At 31.7% G+C, this 18939-nt stretch overlaps 1 protein-coding gene and 1 pseudogene across 1 annotated transcript; one reads left to right on the plus strand and one right to left on the minus strand.

Annotated features, from left to right (window-relative positions):
* Positions 1-1059: 1059 nt before the first annotated feature.
* Positions 1060-8471, minus strand: LOC142635712 (protein THYLAKOID ASSEMBLY 8, chloroplastic-like; annotated as a pseudogene).
* A 3661-nt stretch (positions 8472-12132) lies between these two features.
* LOC142636189 (cysteine-rich receptor-like protein kinase 25) lies at positions 12133-18939 on the plus strand. The gene is made up of 7 exons (XM_075810316.1): positions 12133-12991; positions 16154-16324; positions 16954-17075; positions 17370-17589; positions 17681-17918; positions 18127-18274; positions 18375-18939. Exons 1-7 carry the CDS (start codon positions 12190-12192, stop codon positions 18711-18713), a joined length of 2040 nt encoding a protein of 679 aa, XP_075666431.1. The 5' UTR covers positions 12133-12189; the 3' UTR covers positions 18714-18939.

The following is an 18939-nucleotide window of genomic DNA, read 5'->3' on the forward strand; positions in this document are numbered from 1 at the left end:
ATACTCTTTGACCCACAAAAGAAGTCTTCGCATTTTAATTTTGGCTAAATGGTACGTTACACACCTAAGGTTTGAAGGTGTTGGTATTTTATACCATGAAGTTTGGGAATTTAGAATTTAATCTTTGAAATTCTATTCCATTTGCACCATTAGCCATTTCATTCATTTTTTTTTTTCATTAAGTGACATATAAGCTTGTCATGCATGTTTAGTTCCTCCAATAAAATGATGTCACGTCATTTTTACTATGCCATGTCATTTTAATTTTTTTACTCTGTAAAAATGATGTATTATTTTTTTGGACAAACTAAACACACATGATAAGTTTATGTGACATTAATTTAATGAAAAATATAAATAAAATGGCGTTTTATGCAAATGAAATAGAATTTCAAAGAAAAATTATAAATTCTGAAATTTTGAAATGTAAAATTTAAATACTCTCACAGTTTAAGAATATAGTTTGCAATTTTTTAGCTAGTATTTATGGGGAGGAATTTCATCTCTAGACAGAATTTTCAAACAAAATTTCTATTATATAGACCACGGTTTCACTACAGTAGAAAGTAAATCAGTTTGGGCAATGCTTCTGTCACAGTTCTACTCCAGTCTCTACCCATCAACGACTTTTACCGCTCTCGCAGCACAACAACTCTTGACGGGAATACTCTTAACGTTTTTCACTTTTTCAGATATATGTCCCAGAAAAGAGTGAGGACATGTAAATATCTATTAACTATATAAGAAGCACCAATGCCCCTACAATACACATTTGGTTTATTGAGTCCCTTTATCTTTTTTTTTTTTGGTAAATTCCATTAACCTCCCTTGAGGTTTGGAGAAATACCACTCAGGTCCAAAACATTTCAAAATTGACCAATTAGATCCCTAAAAGACATATTAGTCCTTAACACTCTTAACACCGTTACCCCTTCGTCATTTTTCTTTCCCTCGCTCAGAACTCTCTCCAGTCTCTTCTCTCTAGTTCCTCTCCCTCTTACAATCCCAGCCAAAGCCATAACAAAAAAACTCAAATCTTACCACAAAACTATATCATCTCTACACTCTCAAACCTTCCAAATTGGCCCTCGAGAGCCCCTTAACCTCAACAGCCAAACTCTCTTCCCCAAGCCTCCTCAACCCTTTACTCAAAACCTTAACCACATACTCATCTGCCTCAAAAATGGACCCCCACCCACTCCTCTTCATCATCTCATAAATCCTAACCATCGATTCCCTCCTATCAGCACCAATCATCGCCTTGATCAACCTAATGAGCCCCTTGTCGTCACATTGGATCCCACCCTCACCACAATCTGTCTCCAAGTCACAGATTAGATGGTCGAGATCTTCCACCATTCTATTCTTGGCGAGAGCGGTGGCCACGTTGGCATAGAGGGAAAAGTCCGGGTTGTTGTATTCAAATCGGACGGCGGAGAAGGTGTGGAGAGCGAGGGCTTAGTGGTGTTGGCGTAGGAGCTCGCGTAGGGTAGTGAGGAGGTCAGATTTGAGGAGGCAAGAGAGGATGGGGGAGTAATCGGGTGTGGTGGAGGAGGACTTGTGAGCTCACTTGAGGGTTTGGATGGCGTTGATGGCTATCTAAATCTTACCATAAATCCCACTGTGTGTGACCCCAGATTCGGTTGGAATTTGGATTTGGATAGTTTTGGCTTTGAGTTTTGTGGTAAGATTTGAGTTTTTTTGTTATGGCTTTGGCTGGGATTGAAAGAGGGAAAGTAACCAGAGGGAAGAGACTAGAGAGAGTTTTGAGTGAGGGAAAGAAAAATGATGGAGGGGTAACGGTGTTAAGAGTGTTAGGGACTAATATATCTTTTAGAGACCTAATTGGTCAATTTTGAAATGATTTGGACCTGAGTGGTATTTCCCCAAACTTCAGGGGAGGTTAATGGAATTTACCTTTTTATTTTTTATTTTTTTTTCAAGTTTTGAATAGTTGCTACAGTGCCAATTTGGTTTGTTCAATTGGCACTGTAGCTACAGTGCTTTGGTTTCAACCTTTTTTTGGTTTGTTCAATTGGCACTGTAGCTGCTTTCTTTTACTTTTTTTTTTTCCTTGCTACTTTCTTTTCTTTTCTTTTCCTTTTTCTCTTCCTTTTTTTTTTCAGCGCGTGTCCACTCTTTTTATTTTTATTTTTTTATTCTTATATATAAAGTTGTTAGTTAACACAATAAATTGTCGCAATATTTTTGCAATTGTTGATATGTTAATTCCTTATAGGTTAAAATAAAATATCATGCTAGAACCATCCACGACTAAAACGGAAGGTATTATGAAAAAAGAAGTTCTACATTCACAATATTTTTTGCAACAATTTCACAGCATTGTTCATTAGGCTTTTTTTTCCCCCACAAACCACAGTACACCAGCTTTGGTTGTGTTGTTTTTGTCTTTCCTTTTAAATATTTAGATGTGTATGTATAGTTGTACTGACTTAACAAATTTTTACAATATTTTCACAATTATTGAAAATTTGCAATGTTCATTGCCCCCCCCCCCTTTTTTTTTCACAATACGCTAGTTTTGCTTGTGCTTTTAGATATTATATGTGCATACACAATTACGCTTTTAGATATTATATGTGCATACAAAATTACGCTGACGCAACAAATTTTTAAAATATTTTCATCATTATTGAGGTGTCAATTTTTTAAAGGTCAAAATAAAATAATAAAATAAGAGTCTGAGACCAATCACAACTAAAAATAAATGTATTATGAAAATGGTATAACATCTTCTTCTTATCACAATATTTTCACAATCACGAGATCTCAGTTCCTTATAGATCCAAATAAAATAAAATAAAAAGAAATGCTATGTCCACAACATTTTCACAATAATTTTGTAACAAATTTTATGTAGCAAGGTATTTTTGAAGGATAAAAAAGTAATATTAGTAGTGGGTTCAATTTAAAACCAATAACAACTTGTCATATATAATTTGTTCTAAAAATGTTATTATTTTGAGGTGATTCTAAAAATTTTATGGATATAGTATTTCTCTCAAATAAAATAAAAATATATCTATTCGGATCCTAAAAATAGAAGTATTGTGAAATTTTTTTTAATATTTTGTTGTATTCTTAGACTTCTTTTTAGTATATATAATCAAATTGTGTGAGCCAAAATTCACTGTAAGTTTCACGCACAATTTTCTTGTATTGTCTTTTTTTTTTTTTTTTTTTAATGAATAATTTTAAAAATAGTAATAATTTTCACTTAAGATTTGTTGTGAAAATATTGTGGATGTAAAAATTAAATAATAAAATATTAAACTGGGACCTACCACAGCTAGAAATAAAAAATATTACGAAAATGTTGTGACATTTTGTTATATTCCTATACTTCTTTTTTGTGTGACACTTTGTTGTGTTCCTAGGCTTCTTTTTTTGTTTAGTCAAATTTAGTAAGCCAAAACTCATTGTTTTAGGCACAATTTTATTCAATTGGCTTTTTATTTTATTTTTAAATGCACGGTTAAAAGTGGTTAGCCCAATTTAAAACCAAAAGCAATTTACCACATAAGATTTATTATGAAAATATTGTGGACATAACATTACTCTAAAATAAAATAATAAAATATCATACTAGGATCCACCATAGCTAAAAATAAAGGTATTGTAAAAATATCGTGACTTTTTGTTGTGTTTCTAGACTTCTTTTTTGGTTTATTCAATTTCTTGAACTAAAATTCATTGTTTAATACATAATTTTTTTAGGTTGATTTTTGTTTACACATTGTTTCTAGTTTTTTTTTTTAAAAAAAAAAAAAAAACCACACACACACACACACACACACACATATTGTTTTACACACACATAACACAAACAAATTGACGAAGTAACACTTTCCTCCTTTATGTTCGGGGTAGTTGCATTTCCCCCTTAAACTAAAGTTGAATAATTTCATCATTTATATTTTGTAAATGAGCATATACCCCTTTTGTTTCTCTCTTAGTTAAACCCTAACAAAATCTTATAATTCCTAAAATATTCCATTGTGCAATGTCTAATATACTTCTATTAAATTTTAATGTCCCAAAAAATTTCTTTGTATATTTTCAATTTTATATTGTAGACTGATAGTCATATTTGGAAAGTTAGAATGATGATATATAGTATTCTATTTGTTACCTAGAGAACACTAATTTATTAGGTTTAAATTTTCTACATTTATAATTTTATCTAATAGAAACTTTGATGACATATGTCTTTTGTTATTTTGTTATTTTTTTAATTTATTTTCTTGTTTAAAAGGGTATTCATTAAAAATAAGTAAGCTAAACATCGTAGTTAGACTCATAAAATAAGATAATAAAGAATGAAATATGAAAATCTTCATTGTAGATGATTGCAAATATTTAATTTAATGAAGATCTTCAAAAAATTGTAGCATATATTATCATTCATTGCGAAAATTTAAATATTGTAGAAAGATGATGACATTTATTATCACTTTTTGTAGCATTTTTTGGTGAGTAGATATTACATTTAGTAAATAAGTTCTAAGAAATTGTCATAGTACATAGATATTCAAATAGCTATTTTAAATTTAAGTACATGATTTCATACTTCTTCAACAAAAAAAATCTATATTAATTTTTTTACTAAAGGGCTAGCACGTGCCTTACAGTGCAACCCACACTAGTCTATACATAAAAAGAGTCAATTGGTATAACGCTCCAGTACTTGTGCTATAGTACTTTGGTTTATTCAACTTCCACTTGATCCACTGTTACACACTTAGAGCTGGAGGTATCTAATGGATTATGTCTCACAAACTCACACTTATGCCTTCTTCTTCTTCTTCTTTTCATTTTTTTAAAATGGTACTTGCGCAACAGTACTTGCGTTGAACTTGATTATATAATAATAATCAAATATTAACACAAAATATTATCACAATATTTTCATAATTATTGATGTGTTTAGGAGTGTGTATGGGTCAGGTTGGGTCGGGTTGAGGAGATTTTTTGACCCAACCCACCATGGTGGGTAAAAAAAAAATTCAACCCAACCCAACCCAATCCACATGGGTCGGGTTGGGTCAAGTTGAACCCATGGCATCTTGTTGGACAATATTGTAGAGTAAGAAATACACTTGTAGGTTGAGACAAAGCAAAAACATTTAAAAATTAGCCAAAAGAAAACTAAGAAATCAACAAAGCAAAAGCTAAACATTGATCCATCACAGCAAGAGAGATAAACAGATAGAGTGAGTGAGAGAGAGAAAACATTGAGAAACTTTACCTAACACCGGAAAGATAGAACCACCGCCGAGGCGGAGATGATAGCTGGTGGATGACAGAGGCTCAGCAAAGGGAGAGAGTGTTAGAGTTCAAATGTGAGTGAAGTATGAGAAACTGAGAGGGGAGGGGAAGAGGGAGGTGGCACATTTTTTTGATGAATGAGGGAGGCAGCACATTAGGTTTACTGATTGTGAACTAATAGGTATAGGATTTTATATATGATAGGAGGAAACCGAGGAAGTGCTCTACAGTTGGTTTAAAAAAAAAATTATTAAATATATATATATATATATATATATATATGATAGTAGGAGGAACCGAGGAAGTGCCCTACAGCTAGTTTTTTTTTTATAATTATTAAATGTATAATATATTTTAATTATATATTAAAATATGTGTGGATCGGGTCGGGTTTGGCAGGTTTGTAATTTTATAACCCAACCCAACCCACCAAGCCCTAAAAATTGACCTAACCCAATGGGTTGGGTTGGGTCGGGTCGGGTTTGGCAGGTCAGTGGGTTTTTTGTACACCCCTAGATGTGTTAGTTCTTTATATGTCAAAACAAATTAATAAAGAGATCTATTACGTTTATAATATTTTTATAATATTTTCACAACAAATTGTAGGTGATTAGTTGTTATTGGTTCAAATTTTGAACTTACTACTGAGATTACTTTTTTCCCCAACAATAACAACTGATAACAACCTACCACTTATAATTTGTTGTAAAAATTTTGTGGACATAACATTTCTCAATAATAAAATATCATACTGGAACCAACTACAACTAAAAATAAAGGTATTGTGAAAAAAAAAAGTGTTACATTCACAACATTTTCATAACAAATCTTAGGTGGTAAATTGTTATTCTAATTTAACTTACCAATGAAATTATTTTTTTGCCCAACGATAACAACCTACTACTTATGATTTGTAATGAAAATGTTGTGAACATAGTATTTTTCTTGTGAAAATGTTAAGACAACTTGTTGTTGTCGCAATATTTTCAAAACTGTTGAGGTGTCAATTTTTTACAAGTCAAGAAAAGTTATAAAGGTATTATGACATTGTTATGACATTCTTTGTGTTTCTAGAAATTTTTTTTTATTAGTCAATTTTTGTTAAGCAAAAATTCACTATTTCACATATAATTTTCTTGGGTTCAATTTTTGTATTTTGTTTTGTATTTCTTTTTTCTTTTATGCACCATTTTAAGTAAAACACACATAGTTTTTGGTTTAGCCAATTTGTTGAGCCAAAATTCATAGTTTTATGAACAATTTTCTTGGACTGGCTTTTTTTTTTGTTTTTTTTATTTTTTTTTAATTTTAACGCATTGTTTAAAATAAAAAACACATAGCTTTACCAACAAAAGAGAATTATGGAAAAAATTATTTTCCCCCTTTATATTTGGGGTAGTTTCATCACCCAACTTTAAAGTTGAATAATTTCCTCATTTATATTTCGTAGACAAGTATATAGTCCTTGTTGTTACTCTCTTTGTTAAACCCTGACAAAATCTTATGATTCCTAGAATATTTCATTGTACAATACCTAAAATGCCTCACTAAATTTAATGTCCCAAAATTTTCTTCATGTATTTTGAGTTTTATGTGTTAGTCATACTGAGAAAGTAAAAATGATGACCTATGGTATTCTATTTGTTACCTAGAGAGCACTAATTTATTAGTGGTTTAAATCTTCTAGATTTATAATTTTATCTAATAGAAACTTCAATGACATATGTCTTTTGTTATTTTGTTCTTTTTTTCTATTTTTTTTCTTTCTTAAAAAAGGTGTTCATTAAAAATTAAGTAAGTTAAGCATTGTAATTAAGCTCATAAAATAAAATTATAAAGAAAGAAGTATGAACAACAAAATATTCATTGCAAATGGTAATAGATTTTTAATTTGGCCAAATCGGCCATTTACCACTTTTCGTAGAAATTATTAGCAACATATCACTGTTTACAAAATAAGTAGCAATATACTACTTTTTTAAAACTTAAGTTCATGAAACTCAAGTTTGCTGTGTAAATCAAGAATTAAACACTCGAGTTTCATAAAAAAAACTTGTGTTGACATGAATTTTTTATTGAAAAAATGTCACATGAAACTCGAGCTTGGTAAACTCGAGTTCCATACTCGAGCTTACCATTCTCGAGTTCTTTGCAAATACAAAAATTGAGCTTATGTGCTCTTTTTTTTTTCTTTAATGGTACTCGAGCTTACCTCAAGTTCCTTGTAATATGGAACTCGAGTTTGCTAAGCTCAAGTTCCTTATACTTTTTTTTTTTTTAATAATCAACAAATAAACATAAACATAAAAAATAAGTATTTTTTTTTTAAAATTTGAATGCACAAACATATTTTTTTATTTATTTAATAAGAAGCATTGTAAAATATAGAAATTTTAATTTCAAAAAATATATTTTTCGGCTACTCATACCCCTTGTTCATTCATTTTTAACACACTCATCAATTTCTAACTTCTCAGAAGTGTTATGGTCAAATTTGTTAAAATATTGGGGGTTCCAATGAGAAATTTGAACAACATTGTGAACAAAGAAAAATTTGCTCTCTGCACATCATGTTTATTGTATATTCAAATCTGCTTACTGCATTTATAAAATCTGTTTTCTGCATTAATTAAAACTATACACTGTTTTCTAATTAAAATTATTTACTGTTTTCTACACAAAGTGTTTCTAGCATTCTACATAAAATTATTTTCTATACAACATTATTTAAAAAAGTGTTCACCATTTTTTCTCCCTCTTTTTGGGCTAGGAGAGGGGATTCAATTATGATTTTTCTTATTTTTAGAGTTGGACTTTTTTACAATATTTTTTTTAGAGAGATTTACTAGGTATGTGTATGGCAACAAATTAAGAATAGGCCTTTTGTTTTAATTATTTACTGTTCACATGTCCCACACAACTTTTAATCTTAGCTTTAATTCAAATAATCTTACTTTCAATTTTTAAAAAATAAGCTAACTTTTAACTTTTTTTTTCTTTTCACATTATGTGAATTAGCTACCAAAAATAAACAATTCTCAAACATAAACTAGATATTAAAAAGAGCATTCAAGTGTGAAATTTGGTACGTGGAGACCAATGTTTGGTTGTGCGGCGTTTTTCCCTAGCTTGCCGCTAATATTTGTTAAGTTACTCACAGAATCTCCCTTTTGGAAACTCATGACGCTTGATTGGGCAGGTACGAGGTTTATATTAGAGAAAATATAAGATCACAATGTAGGTGACAATGAAGATCCTAATGCAGTTTCAGCAAAAATTGACAATTTAATAGTCCAAGTGGAGAGAATGTTTTTAGGTGACCAAGCAACACGAATCGAACAAAAACAAGTGTGAAATTTCGGGAGTAAAAATGGGCCCAAGGGCGGAGCCACGTTGCCCCTTGGAGGGGCTGTGGCCCCTTAAAAAAAAAAAGTCCACCAGCGTTTATAGAAATTTTAATTGGCCCCCATTGATGTACATCTGCACCCCCCTCCCCCCCCCCCATTTCTTTTCAATTCACTCCTAGCATGCTCGAATTTCTCTTTGTACACAATATTGTTCGAATTTCTCATTGTAACCCCTAATATTTTAACCAATTTGACCATAATGTTTCTGAGAAGTTAGAAATTGATGAGTGTGTTAAAACTGAATGAACAAGGGGTATGATTGGCCTAAAAATTCATATTTTGAAATGAAAATTTCTATATTTTACAATGCTTCTAATTAAATAAATAATAACATATGTTTGTGCGTTCAAATGAAAAAACTAATTATTTTTATGTTTATTTGTTGATTATAAAAATAAAAATAAAAGTATTAGGAACTCGATCTTAGCAAACTCGAGTTCCATATTACAAGGAACTCGAGCTTAGTAAGCTCGAGTACCATTAAAGAAAAAAAAAAGCATTTAAGCTATTACAAGGAACTCGAGCTTGGTAAACTCGAGTACCATTAAAGAGTCGAGTTTTATATTTACAAAGAACTCGAGCTTGGTAAGCTTGAGTATGGAACTCGAGTTTACCAAGCTCAAGTTCCATTTGACATTTTTTCAATAAAAAAATCCATGTCAGCACAAGTTTTTATTTATTTATTTATGAAACTCAAGCGTTTAAAACTCGATTTACACAGCATTCTCAAGTTTCATGAACTTGAATTTCAAAAAAGTGGTATATTGCTACTTATTTTGCAAACAATGATATGTTGCTAATAATTTCTGCGAAAAGTGGTAAATGGCCGATTTGGCCTATTTAATTTGATGCAGAGTTTCAATTGTAGTATATGTTATCATTTATTAGTAGAATTTAAATATTATAAAAATATTTTATAAAAACTTAGTTTTTTATTGTTGGAAGATGACAACATTTGTTATCATTCTTAGTGGAATTTTTTTTGTGAGTAGATATTGTCTTAGTAAATAGTATCTAAGAAATGAAAAAGTATTTTGTATCAAATGATACCACGTCATCCGTATCAAAATCCAATAAACGAGAGATATGTGTGCAAAACTAACTACCCACTAATACATGTCTTTCAATTGTTAATGGGTTAGTTATTTTTTGCTGACATGTCTCATACTTATTGAATTTTATTATTGTTGACAGGGTATCATTTGATACCATAACCATCTCCAAAGAAATTATCATATTAAATAGATAGCCATATCTTAAATAACTATTTTAAATTTAAATACATGGTTTGATATTACTTCAAAAAAAAAATTATCTTAAATTTTCTCAGGGCAGCACGTGCACCCCTTACTAGTAATTACTAAAATTTGCATGACTTACGTTCTGTCCCAAGCAAGGAAGTTAATACCGTACCGGAGGCTGTACCAGTTTGGTCACCGGTACGATATATTTTGGATACCGGTCAATACCAATGTACCGTTTCGGGTTTACCGCTATTTTATATACACACACACACACACCAAAATCTCTAGAACCATGTTTATAAGCATATAATATTTCACTTATATTATAGTAAATATAAAAATTTATCATAAAACATTACCTCAATTCAAAACAAATTATTCATAGTTTTAGACTTTAGTATCAATTAAAAAAAAAAAAAACACAATATAAAAAATAGAAAGCTTAGTTGTTCATTGCATATTAAGAAAACAAATAATACTAATAAGTTATTGTAAATAAGTTACCATTATGCTCTTACGAAAATTCAAAAATTACAAAACTAAAAAAATAAAAAAAATTTCTGTACCGGCCGGTATTGCTCGAAATTGGCCGGTATGGCCGGTATGCAGCTGGTACGGCCGGTTATTTTTTCGATACAAAATAGATGTGTACTGGTACCGGTGCACTGGTTGGTACGGTATGTACCGGCCGGTACGGCCGGTACCGGTACGGTATTGACCACCCTGGTCCCAAGTCCTATCCTTGTCCAAGAGACGGTGAAAGGTATCCTAAGTTCTAACCTTATCCTTAAGCAAATGCTTGCATCTACGCCACTGATGTCTTCTTCGTAGAGATTTTTTTATTTATTTTACAAATATTATAGAATTTCAATTTATTGTGGCTGCTTAACTATGATTGTTTTTTTTTTTTTTAATTATATATATATATATAAGATAAAATTTCTACTCTAACTTAATCCAAGTGTATATGTATGTAAAGCTCTCTGTTAGAGACTTAAACCCTGGCCCTTGCCCCCCACACCCCACAAGTATGTATACTTCTAGAGTGACCACCGCATCAAGGGAGAGCGATGGTGCTTAACTATGATTGTTCTTTATTATCATGGTGATTGGTAATATACCAATTAATTTAAAGTATAGGTGGAGTTCGAACCCCAAATATATTATTTGACTATAATAGACTAATCCGTTTTTAGTATCTGTGAGGTTCAATCCCAAATTTCTTAATAGTGGATAAGATACTTTTGTAGTTGAACTGACTACACATATTTAATTTTTTTTATTAGATAATACTTTTATAAACACAAATTAAAATAGAATACAACAAGACTATAAAAAGGAAAAATATCTCCATCTCTATCTCATGGAAAAAAACAAGAAATCAGGATATCAAAGATGGTTATTGTTCCTATCCTACCACGGAAAAAGGCTTATTTTGTATGGTCGGAATTATATATATATATATATATATATATATATATATATATATATATATATATATATATATATATATATATATATATATATATATATTAATTAAGTAGAATAAGTCAAAAACATATATATTTGGATTAGACTTTTTTCTTGAATTTTTTAAAATCTGCTTATTATATATGTCTTAAAGTTTCATTAATTTAAAATAGTTTAACTTTTTAGTTGACTTCATAATAATTTTTCATATAAATTTTTGAAACCTCAAAATTTGAAAAGTTAATATTTTAACAAATAAATATTTTTAACTGAATTTAGATTATGTTCTATATATAAACCTTCCTTTAAAATATTACCACATTATTAGAATAGATAAATGCATATACAAATAAAATTATTATAAATTCCTATTAATTGTTCTATAGTTATCAGTTTTATTTTTCAGAAAAAAAAATTAAACAAAGCAAATACACACACACACACACACACACACACACATATATATATATATATATTTGTGTATTGCACGACTTATCTACTATTTTTAAGTATAATTATATTTTTGTGAACCTTCTTAAAAAAAACAAATTATTTTTGTTCTTTTGTGTATAAATAAAAAAAAATAAAAAATAAAAATCGAATGCAAATACGCGCATATTTCCCACGTGTTTCAAGATATTATAAGATATGTGGACCCACAAATTCATCTTCAAAACAGCATTTCCTTATCTAAAATCTTATCAATACTCACTCCCTCCATCAATAAAAGCAGAAAATCAGCTACAGTTACACACATTGGAAGAGACTGAACTATCAAAATGACTTCTTTGAGCTTGAATCCCTCCATCACCCTTCTATTCATTTCCATGCTTAGCATCCTTAGCTTGACCGCTCATGCAACTGCCCCAATTCACCTCAATGAGGTATGTGCAAACACCACTTTCAGCTCCAATAGCATCTACCAATCCAATCTCAACTCCCTCCTGTCTTCACTCTCTTACAGCGCCACACACAACCTCGAATTCTACAACACCACCAGTGGCCAAAACACCTCCAACCCCGTCTCCGGCCTCTTCCTCTGCCGCGGCGATGTCACCCCTCAACTCTGCCAAGAATGTGTAGCTGCAGCAGTCAAAGAGATAACCAAAAAATGTTCCAGAGAAAAGGTTGCTGTAATATGGTACGATGAGTGCATGTTGCGTTACTCAAATCGGTCATTCTTTTCCACAGTGGACGAAAAGCCAAAGTTTGCCCTATTGAACACGCAGAATATCACTGAACAGGACAGGTTTAACACGCTACTGGCTAAGTCAATGAATGAGACAGCAGCTCAGGCTTCTAATGCTCCTATTGGTTCCAAAAAGTTTGGAACCAAAGAAGTGAATATCTCTGCTTTTCAAACACTGTACAACCTTGTACAGTGCACAGCGGACTTGTCCAGAAACGATTGTAGTACTTGTCTTCAGGCTGCTATAAATCTTCTTCCATGGTGTTGCAGTGGAAAGCAAGGGGGAAGAGTCATCTTTCCGAGTTGTAATGTTAGGTACGAATTGTACCCTTTTTACCGGATGGAAAATGCGACATTCATGCCTACATCATCTCATACATCTTCACATCCAGGTTCGGTAACTGAACTTTGAATGCTTTTTCCCTTTTCTCTTTACATTATTGATTAATGCAATAGTTACAAATTTTTTTATAAAAAAAATCACAAATTATTAAAGTAATGGATGATAATTTGTAAATGAAAAAGTGATATTAATAATGGGTTTAGATGAAAACAAAAAAGAAACTAACTATATCAACATTTTATAAAAATATAATAAAATAGTTTATGATTATAGTATTACTCTATATTATTAGCTATTGAGTAACGGGGATTCAATTTTCATGGCATACTTTATGAATCTTTGTCGTTATTGATAATTTTGTTGTGTATGATTTTAGTGCCGGTCCTTCTCTCTTTAATGAATAGGGACAATTAGCTATGTACCTTCGCTCTTTAATGAATAGGGACAATTAGCTATGTACAAAGTCAGGTCCAAGTGGGTTACAACTCTAAAGGATGGAGCTATTAGATAAAACAAACACCATGGAGTAGGCAACAAGCCATTCCATTGGACCATTGCCCACCAAAATTGTTTGGTGAGGATTAGAATGTAGACCCACCATTGGCAGGGCTGATATCCCTCTATGATTCACTTTTCTGAAAAAGTAATTCTTGTAACAACTTATACTAAGTCAAGTGTAAGTAGGGTTGTCCAAAAAACCCGGCTACTCGATAGAACTGACGGAATTGACTGAAACCGATTGCCAGCAGCCCTAATTGATCCCTTCATCGGTCGGGCATGAGTTCCTTCTCTTAGAAACCAACTTCGGCGAATCGAGTGGTGGGTGTCCTCCAGCAAAATTCAAGCCACCCGACCTGACCACAAAACCACTTTAAGAAACCTTCAAATCGACCAGAGTCTATCTCAATTCGGCGACTATTAGGCCTTCAAAGCTCAAATCTGGCCATATTTGGCCTTTCTATGCTTATATCCACTTAAATCCAGTGATGATTAACTTAGATTGTCTAAGATTCGGCAATGTTTGGCATAGATTTGCTCATATTTGACGATATTGGTCTCAGATCCGATGACATTTGGCATAGATCCAGCAAGGTTTGTCTTAAATCCAGTTGAATCTTTCTCTTCTTCACTTAGATTCGGTGAAGATCTACTACCCTCCACCCACAAGCCGTTCCTTCATGGCTTCATCGATTTCGACCAAACCGACTTGATCGTTTGTCAGAGCTTGTCTGACTTGGCCCGTAGTGACTGCTGGTCGATTGCTGGTTTTCTCTTCTTCAACCCGAACCACCCGACTCATGAACAACCCTAAGTATAAGTCACACATAACCACTAATGAGTGAATAGCATGTGAAAAGTTGGTTTCAACCACTTTAGCAGACAATTAAATTACACGCAATGACTAATGAGTGAATAGCGTGCATGTGAAAAGTTGGTGTGAACTACTTTAACAAATATAAATAAATTACATGGGCATTCATACATTAGTGTTACATAGAGACTTGGCATTCCCACTTTTTCACTTAGTGAGATTTTTTTTTCTTTGTTGTTTGGCTTTTGGAGGCCATTTATTAAAATTATATATAAAGGATTATTGTTTTAAATTAATAGTACAATGTAAACTAATAATTTACCCTATTAAGAGACCCCCCACCCTGCTTCCCCCCGGTGCTGGTGGGCCTACATATATAATCTTCTGTTATTGGTTCACGCTCTCCCCAGGTGCTGGTGGGCCTATATATATATATATATATATATATATAACCTTGGCTACTGCATGATTAAAGTTTACTCTTTAATTGTTACAACTCACAACTGGGCCCATCCTTTCTTTATTTAAAAAGTAGAGATTTGTAGCTACTGCGCGCATGATTTAAAAAGAAAAAGGTTGACTCCTATAAAAAAAAAACTCACAACTGGGCTCATCCTTTCTTTTTTTTAAAAGTAATGATTTTATTGTACCATGCCTAGGTTGAATAATGGTTTTGGATCAACATGGTAGATCTACTAAACATTCTTCCCTCCCAGCAATGGCAGTAATAGTGCACTGACTCCAAAGTCATGAGGGGCCTACATTTTGTGAGAGGGAAGATACATGAGATATCCTTTTTTCTCTTTTCTTCTTGATCAACATTTTCACCCAAAAAAAAAAAAAAAAAGGTTTAGCAAAAAAAAGAAAAAATTTCACAAAAAAATAATAATAATAAACAAAAAGAAGAAGAAGAAAGTTTTATTTGATATTAAGGGCTTCCTTTGGTAAAAATTTTTTTAGTAATGTTGTTTAAGTGTTGTGAAAATACATATAGGTGAAATAAAAAGAAAAAAAAAGTTTGATTTGATATTAAGAGCTCGTTTGGTAAGAAATTTTTAGTATCGTTGTTAGTGTTGTGAAAATATGTGTGTATGAAAAAGTATAGTAGAAATACATGTATTGTTGTTTAAATAATGAAAACTATTGTTTAAACTATAGTACCAATCAAGCTCTAATTTCTCAAAAAAAGAAAAAAGAAAAAAGAAGTTGTTCAAACTCTTTAGTTGGTTGATTTTCCACCTATATCTATCTTCTCTTCTTTTTTGTGAGTGATGACTGTCCATTTTCCTAAATTAATGAGCGAAATGAACCTCTTCTATTGATACATTAATCTCCCTCTCATTTTTAGATAGATATGTGACAAATAACATTTGTTTGATTTTTAAATGCTACATATATTTCATCTAAAAAGAAAATGTAAGGAATTGAAGGATTAAGTGGGAGGAAGTGGTCAGGCATACGACTCAAATTCCCCTCTCCACCTGCTATGTATTCAGAAATTTTTTAAAATATATTAAAATCCATAAATTTTTTTTTAAAAAAAAAAAAGAAGAAGCCTCAAGCATACCAGCCAATCTTGTCATATAGTCAAATGGCACTTTTGCCTTCATTGGTACGGTGAGGACTGGGGTCGCATCCTCACAATATTTTCATGGGGAAACAAAAAGAAAAATGACTCAAAGTAGACTTATTAGACCATAAATAAGTAATGTTAATTAAACACAAATTATTTTACATAATTTTACACACAAGTTACAATTTTTACTGCTTTTTGGAGGGTGCATACAACTGAGGAAAATAGTTTCTGTGAAACAAGTTTAACCCTATATATTTTATTGGGCAACTCTCTCCTAACGGACTGTTTACTGTTGTCAATGAAACATGATATTGTTTACGCAGGAAAGGACAAAAGCTCAACGGCAACGATAATCGCCATTGTTGTTCCAATAGCTGCCTTGGTGCTAGTCCTAGTCATCCTATCCTTCTGTTTCCTAAGGAGAGCAAGAAAGAAGACCAATGCTCTAAAGGGAGAAAGTTCTAAGAAATCTAACCATATCCTAAATGATCAAGGTATGCGAGTAGTCTTATATTTACATCATATGTCACTTTCTTCTCATTTTCAAGGCTTAATGAAAATGATGTTAACATGTTCGAGTGTGAGTGGTGTAGTTCAAGTGTGAGTGGCGTAGTTAGGTAAATATTCAAGTTCCACATTAGATAATAATCACAAAAATGAGTTGTTAATATATCATAATTAGTTTTATATATAAAGAAAATAATTAACTGGACACAAAACCCATTGATTTAAGACATTTTTTTTAATATATATTTATATGATAAAATTTCAATCTATAATATTTGCTCTATGATAATTATTTGTTATCATCAGATCAAGATGCCAATTGATTTTTGAATCACACTAAAATATCAATTAATTTTTGGTATAGGCGGGGTTTTCAAACCCCCAAATCTCTTATTTGATGATAAGAAATTTTATCAATTGAGTTAACAAGAGTTTATAATTTAAGTCGTTCTTGAGGGAGTGTTAAAAACTACTTGTAAGTTAAACTTCTAGGGTATATGGTAGTTTTTTAGAAAATGAGAAAGAAGTTATTGACTTTGTACAAACTCTCACCTTATGATAAGCCAACATTGCTCTTTCTAGTGTAATATCTTACTTTTATTTTTTGGATGTTTAGCTGCAAGTGAATTAACAACTGTGGAGTCCTTGCTATTTGATTTTGGGACAATTGAAGCTGCCACAAACAAATTCTCAGATGACAACAAGATTAGTGAAGGTGGATTTGGTAAAGTATACATGGTATATATCAAAATTAATTTCTAGTTTTTTTTTTTTGGGTACTTAAATAAGCATACGTAGCAAATTTACTGCATATAATTAGAATTCAAATGTGAAAAGTTTTGTCAACAAATCTTATAGCTCAATTGATTGACATTTCCTAGGATTTCCAATAAAACATTTAGAGTTTAAATCCTTCATCTCCAATTATTGAATTGTCAAAAAAATAATTTGAAAAGCTTTCAATTTACTGGAATTTAATAAATTCCATGAATTAAACTATTCTAAAGCTATTTAAAATACATATATTACCAGGGTACACTTCCTAGTGGACAAGAAATAGCTGTAAAGAGGTTATGGAAAAGTTTTGGACAAGGAGTAGAGCAATTTAAACAATTCAAGAGTGAGGTTGAACTACAAGCAAAGCTTCAACACAAAAATTTGGCAAGGCTATTGGGATACTGCTTGGAGGGAGAAGAAAAGATACTTATCTATGAATTTGTGCCCAATAAGAGTCTTGACAATTTTATATATGGTTTGTCTTTCTAAGCATGCATCCAATAGTTTTATAAGCATTTGGAATTCTTAGTTTTTATTTTCTTTATTTTCTTTTGATGAACTTTTAGATTCAAAAAAACAAGGACAATTGGATTGGGAAACACGATATAAGATAATTGGAGGGATTGCTCAAGGAATACAATATCTTCATGAAGATTCTCAACATAGAATTATACATTGTGATCTAAAGGCTAGTAGCATATTGTTAGATGCAGAAATGAATCCAAAAATTTCAGATTTTGGTATTGCACGGACTCTTGAAGTTGATCAAACTCAAAGAAATGCAAGTAAAATTGTGGGGTCATAGTAAGTTCCAGATGGTTTTTCTTCTAATTTGCATCATTAGAATTAATGCATTTATTTAAGTCCTATTCCGAGTAATTAATCATTGAAAAATATATTATAAAAAATGCAAAAAAAAGGTAATTTTGACACATTGAACTTGAAGAACATAATCATGAGGTTCCTTGTTGTCCTTTAGTAACACTACTATGTTTTTGGTGTTGGTTTGCAGTGGTTATATGTCTCCAGAGTACGCAATGCATGGAGAATTCTCTGATAAATCCGATGTATATAGTTATGGTGTCCTTGTCCTTGAAATTATCACCGGAAAAAAGAATAGTAACTTTGAATCAAAAGGGGCTGAGGACCTCTTGAGCTACGTGAGTATATAAAATAAAGTGTAATTTGTTTCCCTTTCTTAATGCCTAGGGTCACCACTAGTAGCATGACATTCTAGACACTACTTTATAAAATGTGCAGGCTTGGATACATTGGAGGGATGGCAGGCCCTTGGAATTGTTGGATCCAACTTTGGAAGGTTTTTATTTGATAGATGAAGCCATTAAATGCATCCACATTGGCTTATTATGTGTTCAAAAGGATCCAGCTGACAGACCCACTATGGCATCAATAGTTCTCGCGCTTAATAGCCACTCTGTTAGTCTACCAGCACCGCAACAGCCAGCTTTTTTCCTTCGCAACACAGACCAGAACTTGCCCCAAATGTCTATGGAGTCTGATCAATCTACTAGCATGTCCATGTCATGGTCTGTGTCGTCTGTCAATGAAGAATCTGTTACTGAACCACACGCTCGATAGTTTACAGAAGCAAGGAATGCACAAGTTTTGTTCAAACGGGTGGGCATAAAGTTTAAAGCTAAGACGTTTAATTATTTGGGTTTTTGTACAACGAGTCTAAGGCCATTTACATTTCTAAAAACATCTTTTACGATCACTGACATGAGCTGTTTTTATTGTATGTAATAAATGTGGTATCAGTACTGAGGGACCGAAGTAGAAATATAATTCAAAATTCCAATCTCAA

The sequence above is a fragment of the Castanea sativa genome, chromosome 5, assembly GCF_040712315.1.
Source record: "Castanea sativa cultivar Marrone di Chiusa Pesio chromosome 5, ASM4071231v1".
Lineage (NCBI taxonomy): Eukaryota > Viridiplantae > Streptophyta > Magnoliopsida > Fagales > Fagaceae > Castanea > Castanea sativa.

Bases quoted from the DNA above. Each gene is read 5' to 3' on its own strand.
- LOC142636189 (XM_075810316.1), top strand. From the start codon at position 12,190: ATGACTTCTTTGAGCTTGAATCCCTCCATCACCCTTCTATTCATTTCC. The intron at 16,325-16,953 runs GTATGCGAGTAG...TTGGATGTTTAG, and splicing joins CCATATCCTAAATGATCAAG to CTGCAAGTGAATTAACAACT. The intron at 18,275-18,374 runs GTGAGTATATAA...TAAAATGTGCAG, and splicing joins CTGAGGACCTCTTGAGCTAC to GCTTGGATACATTGGAGGGA.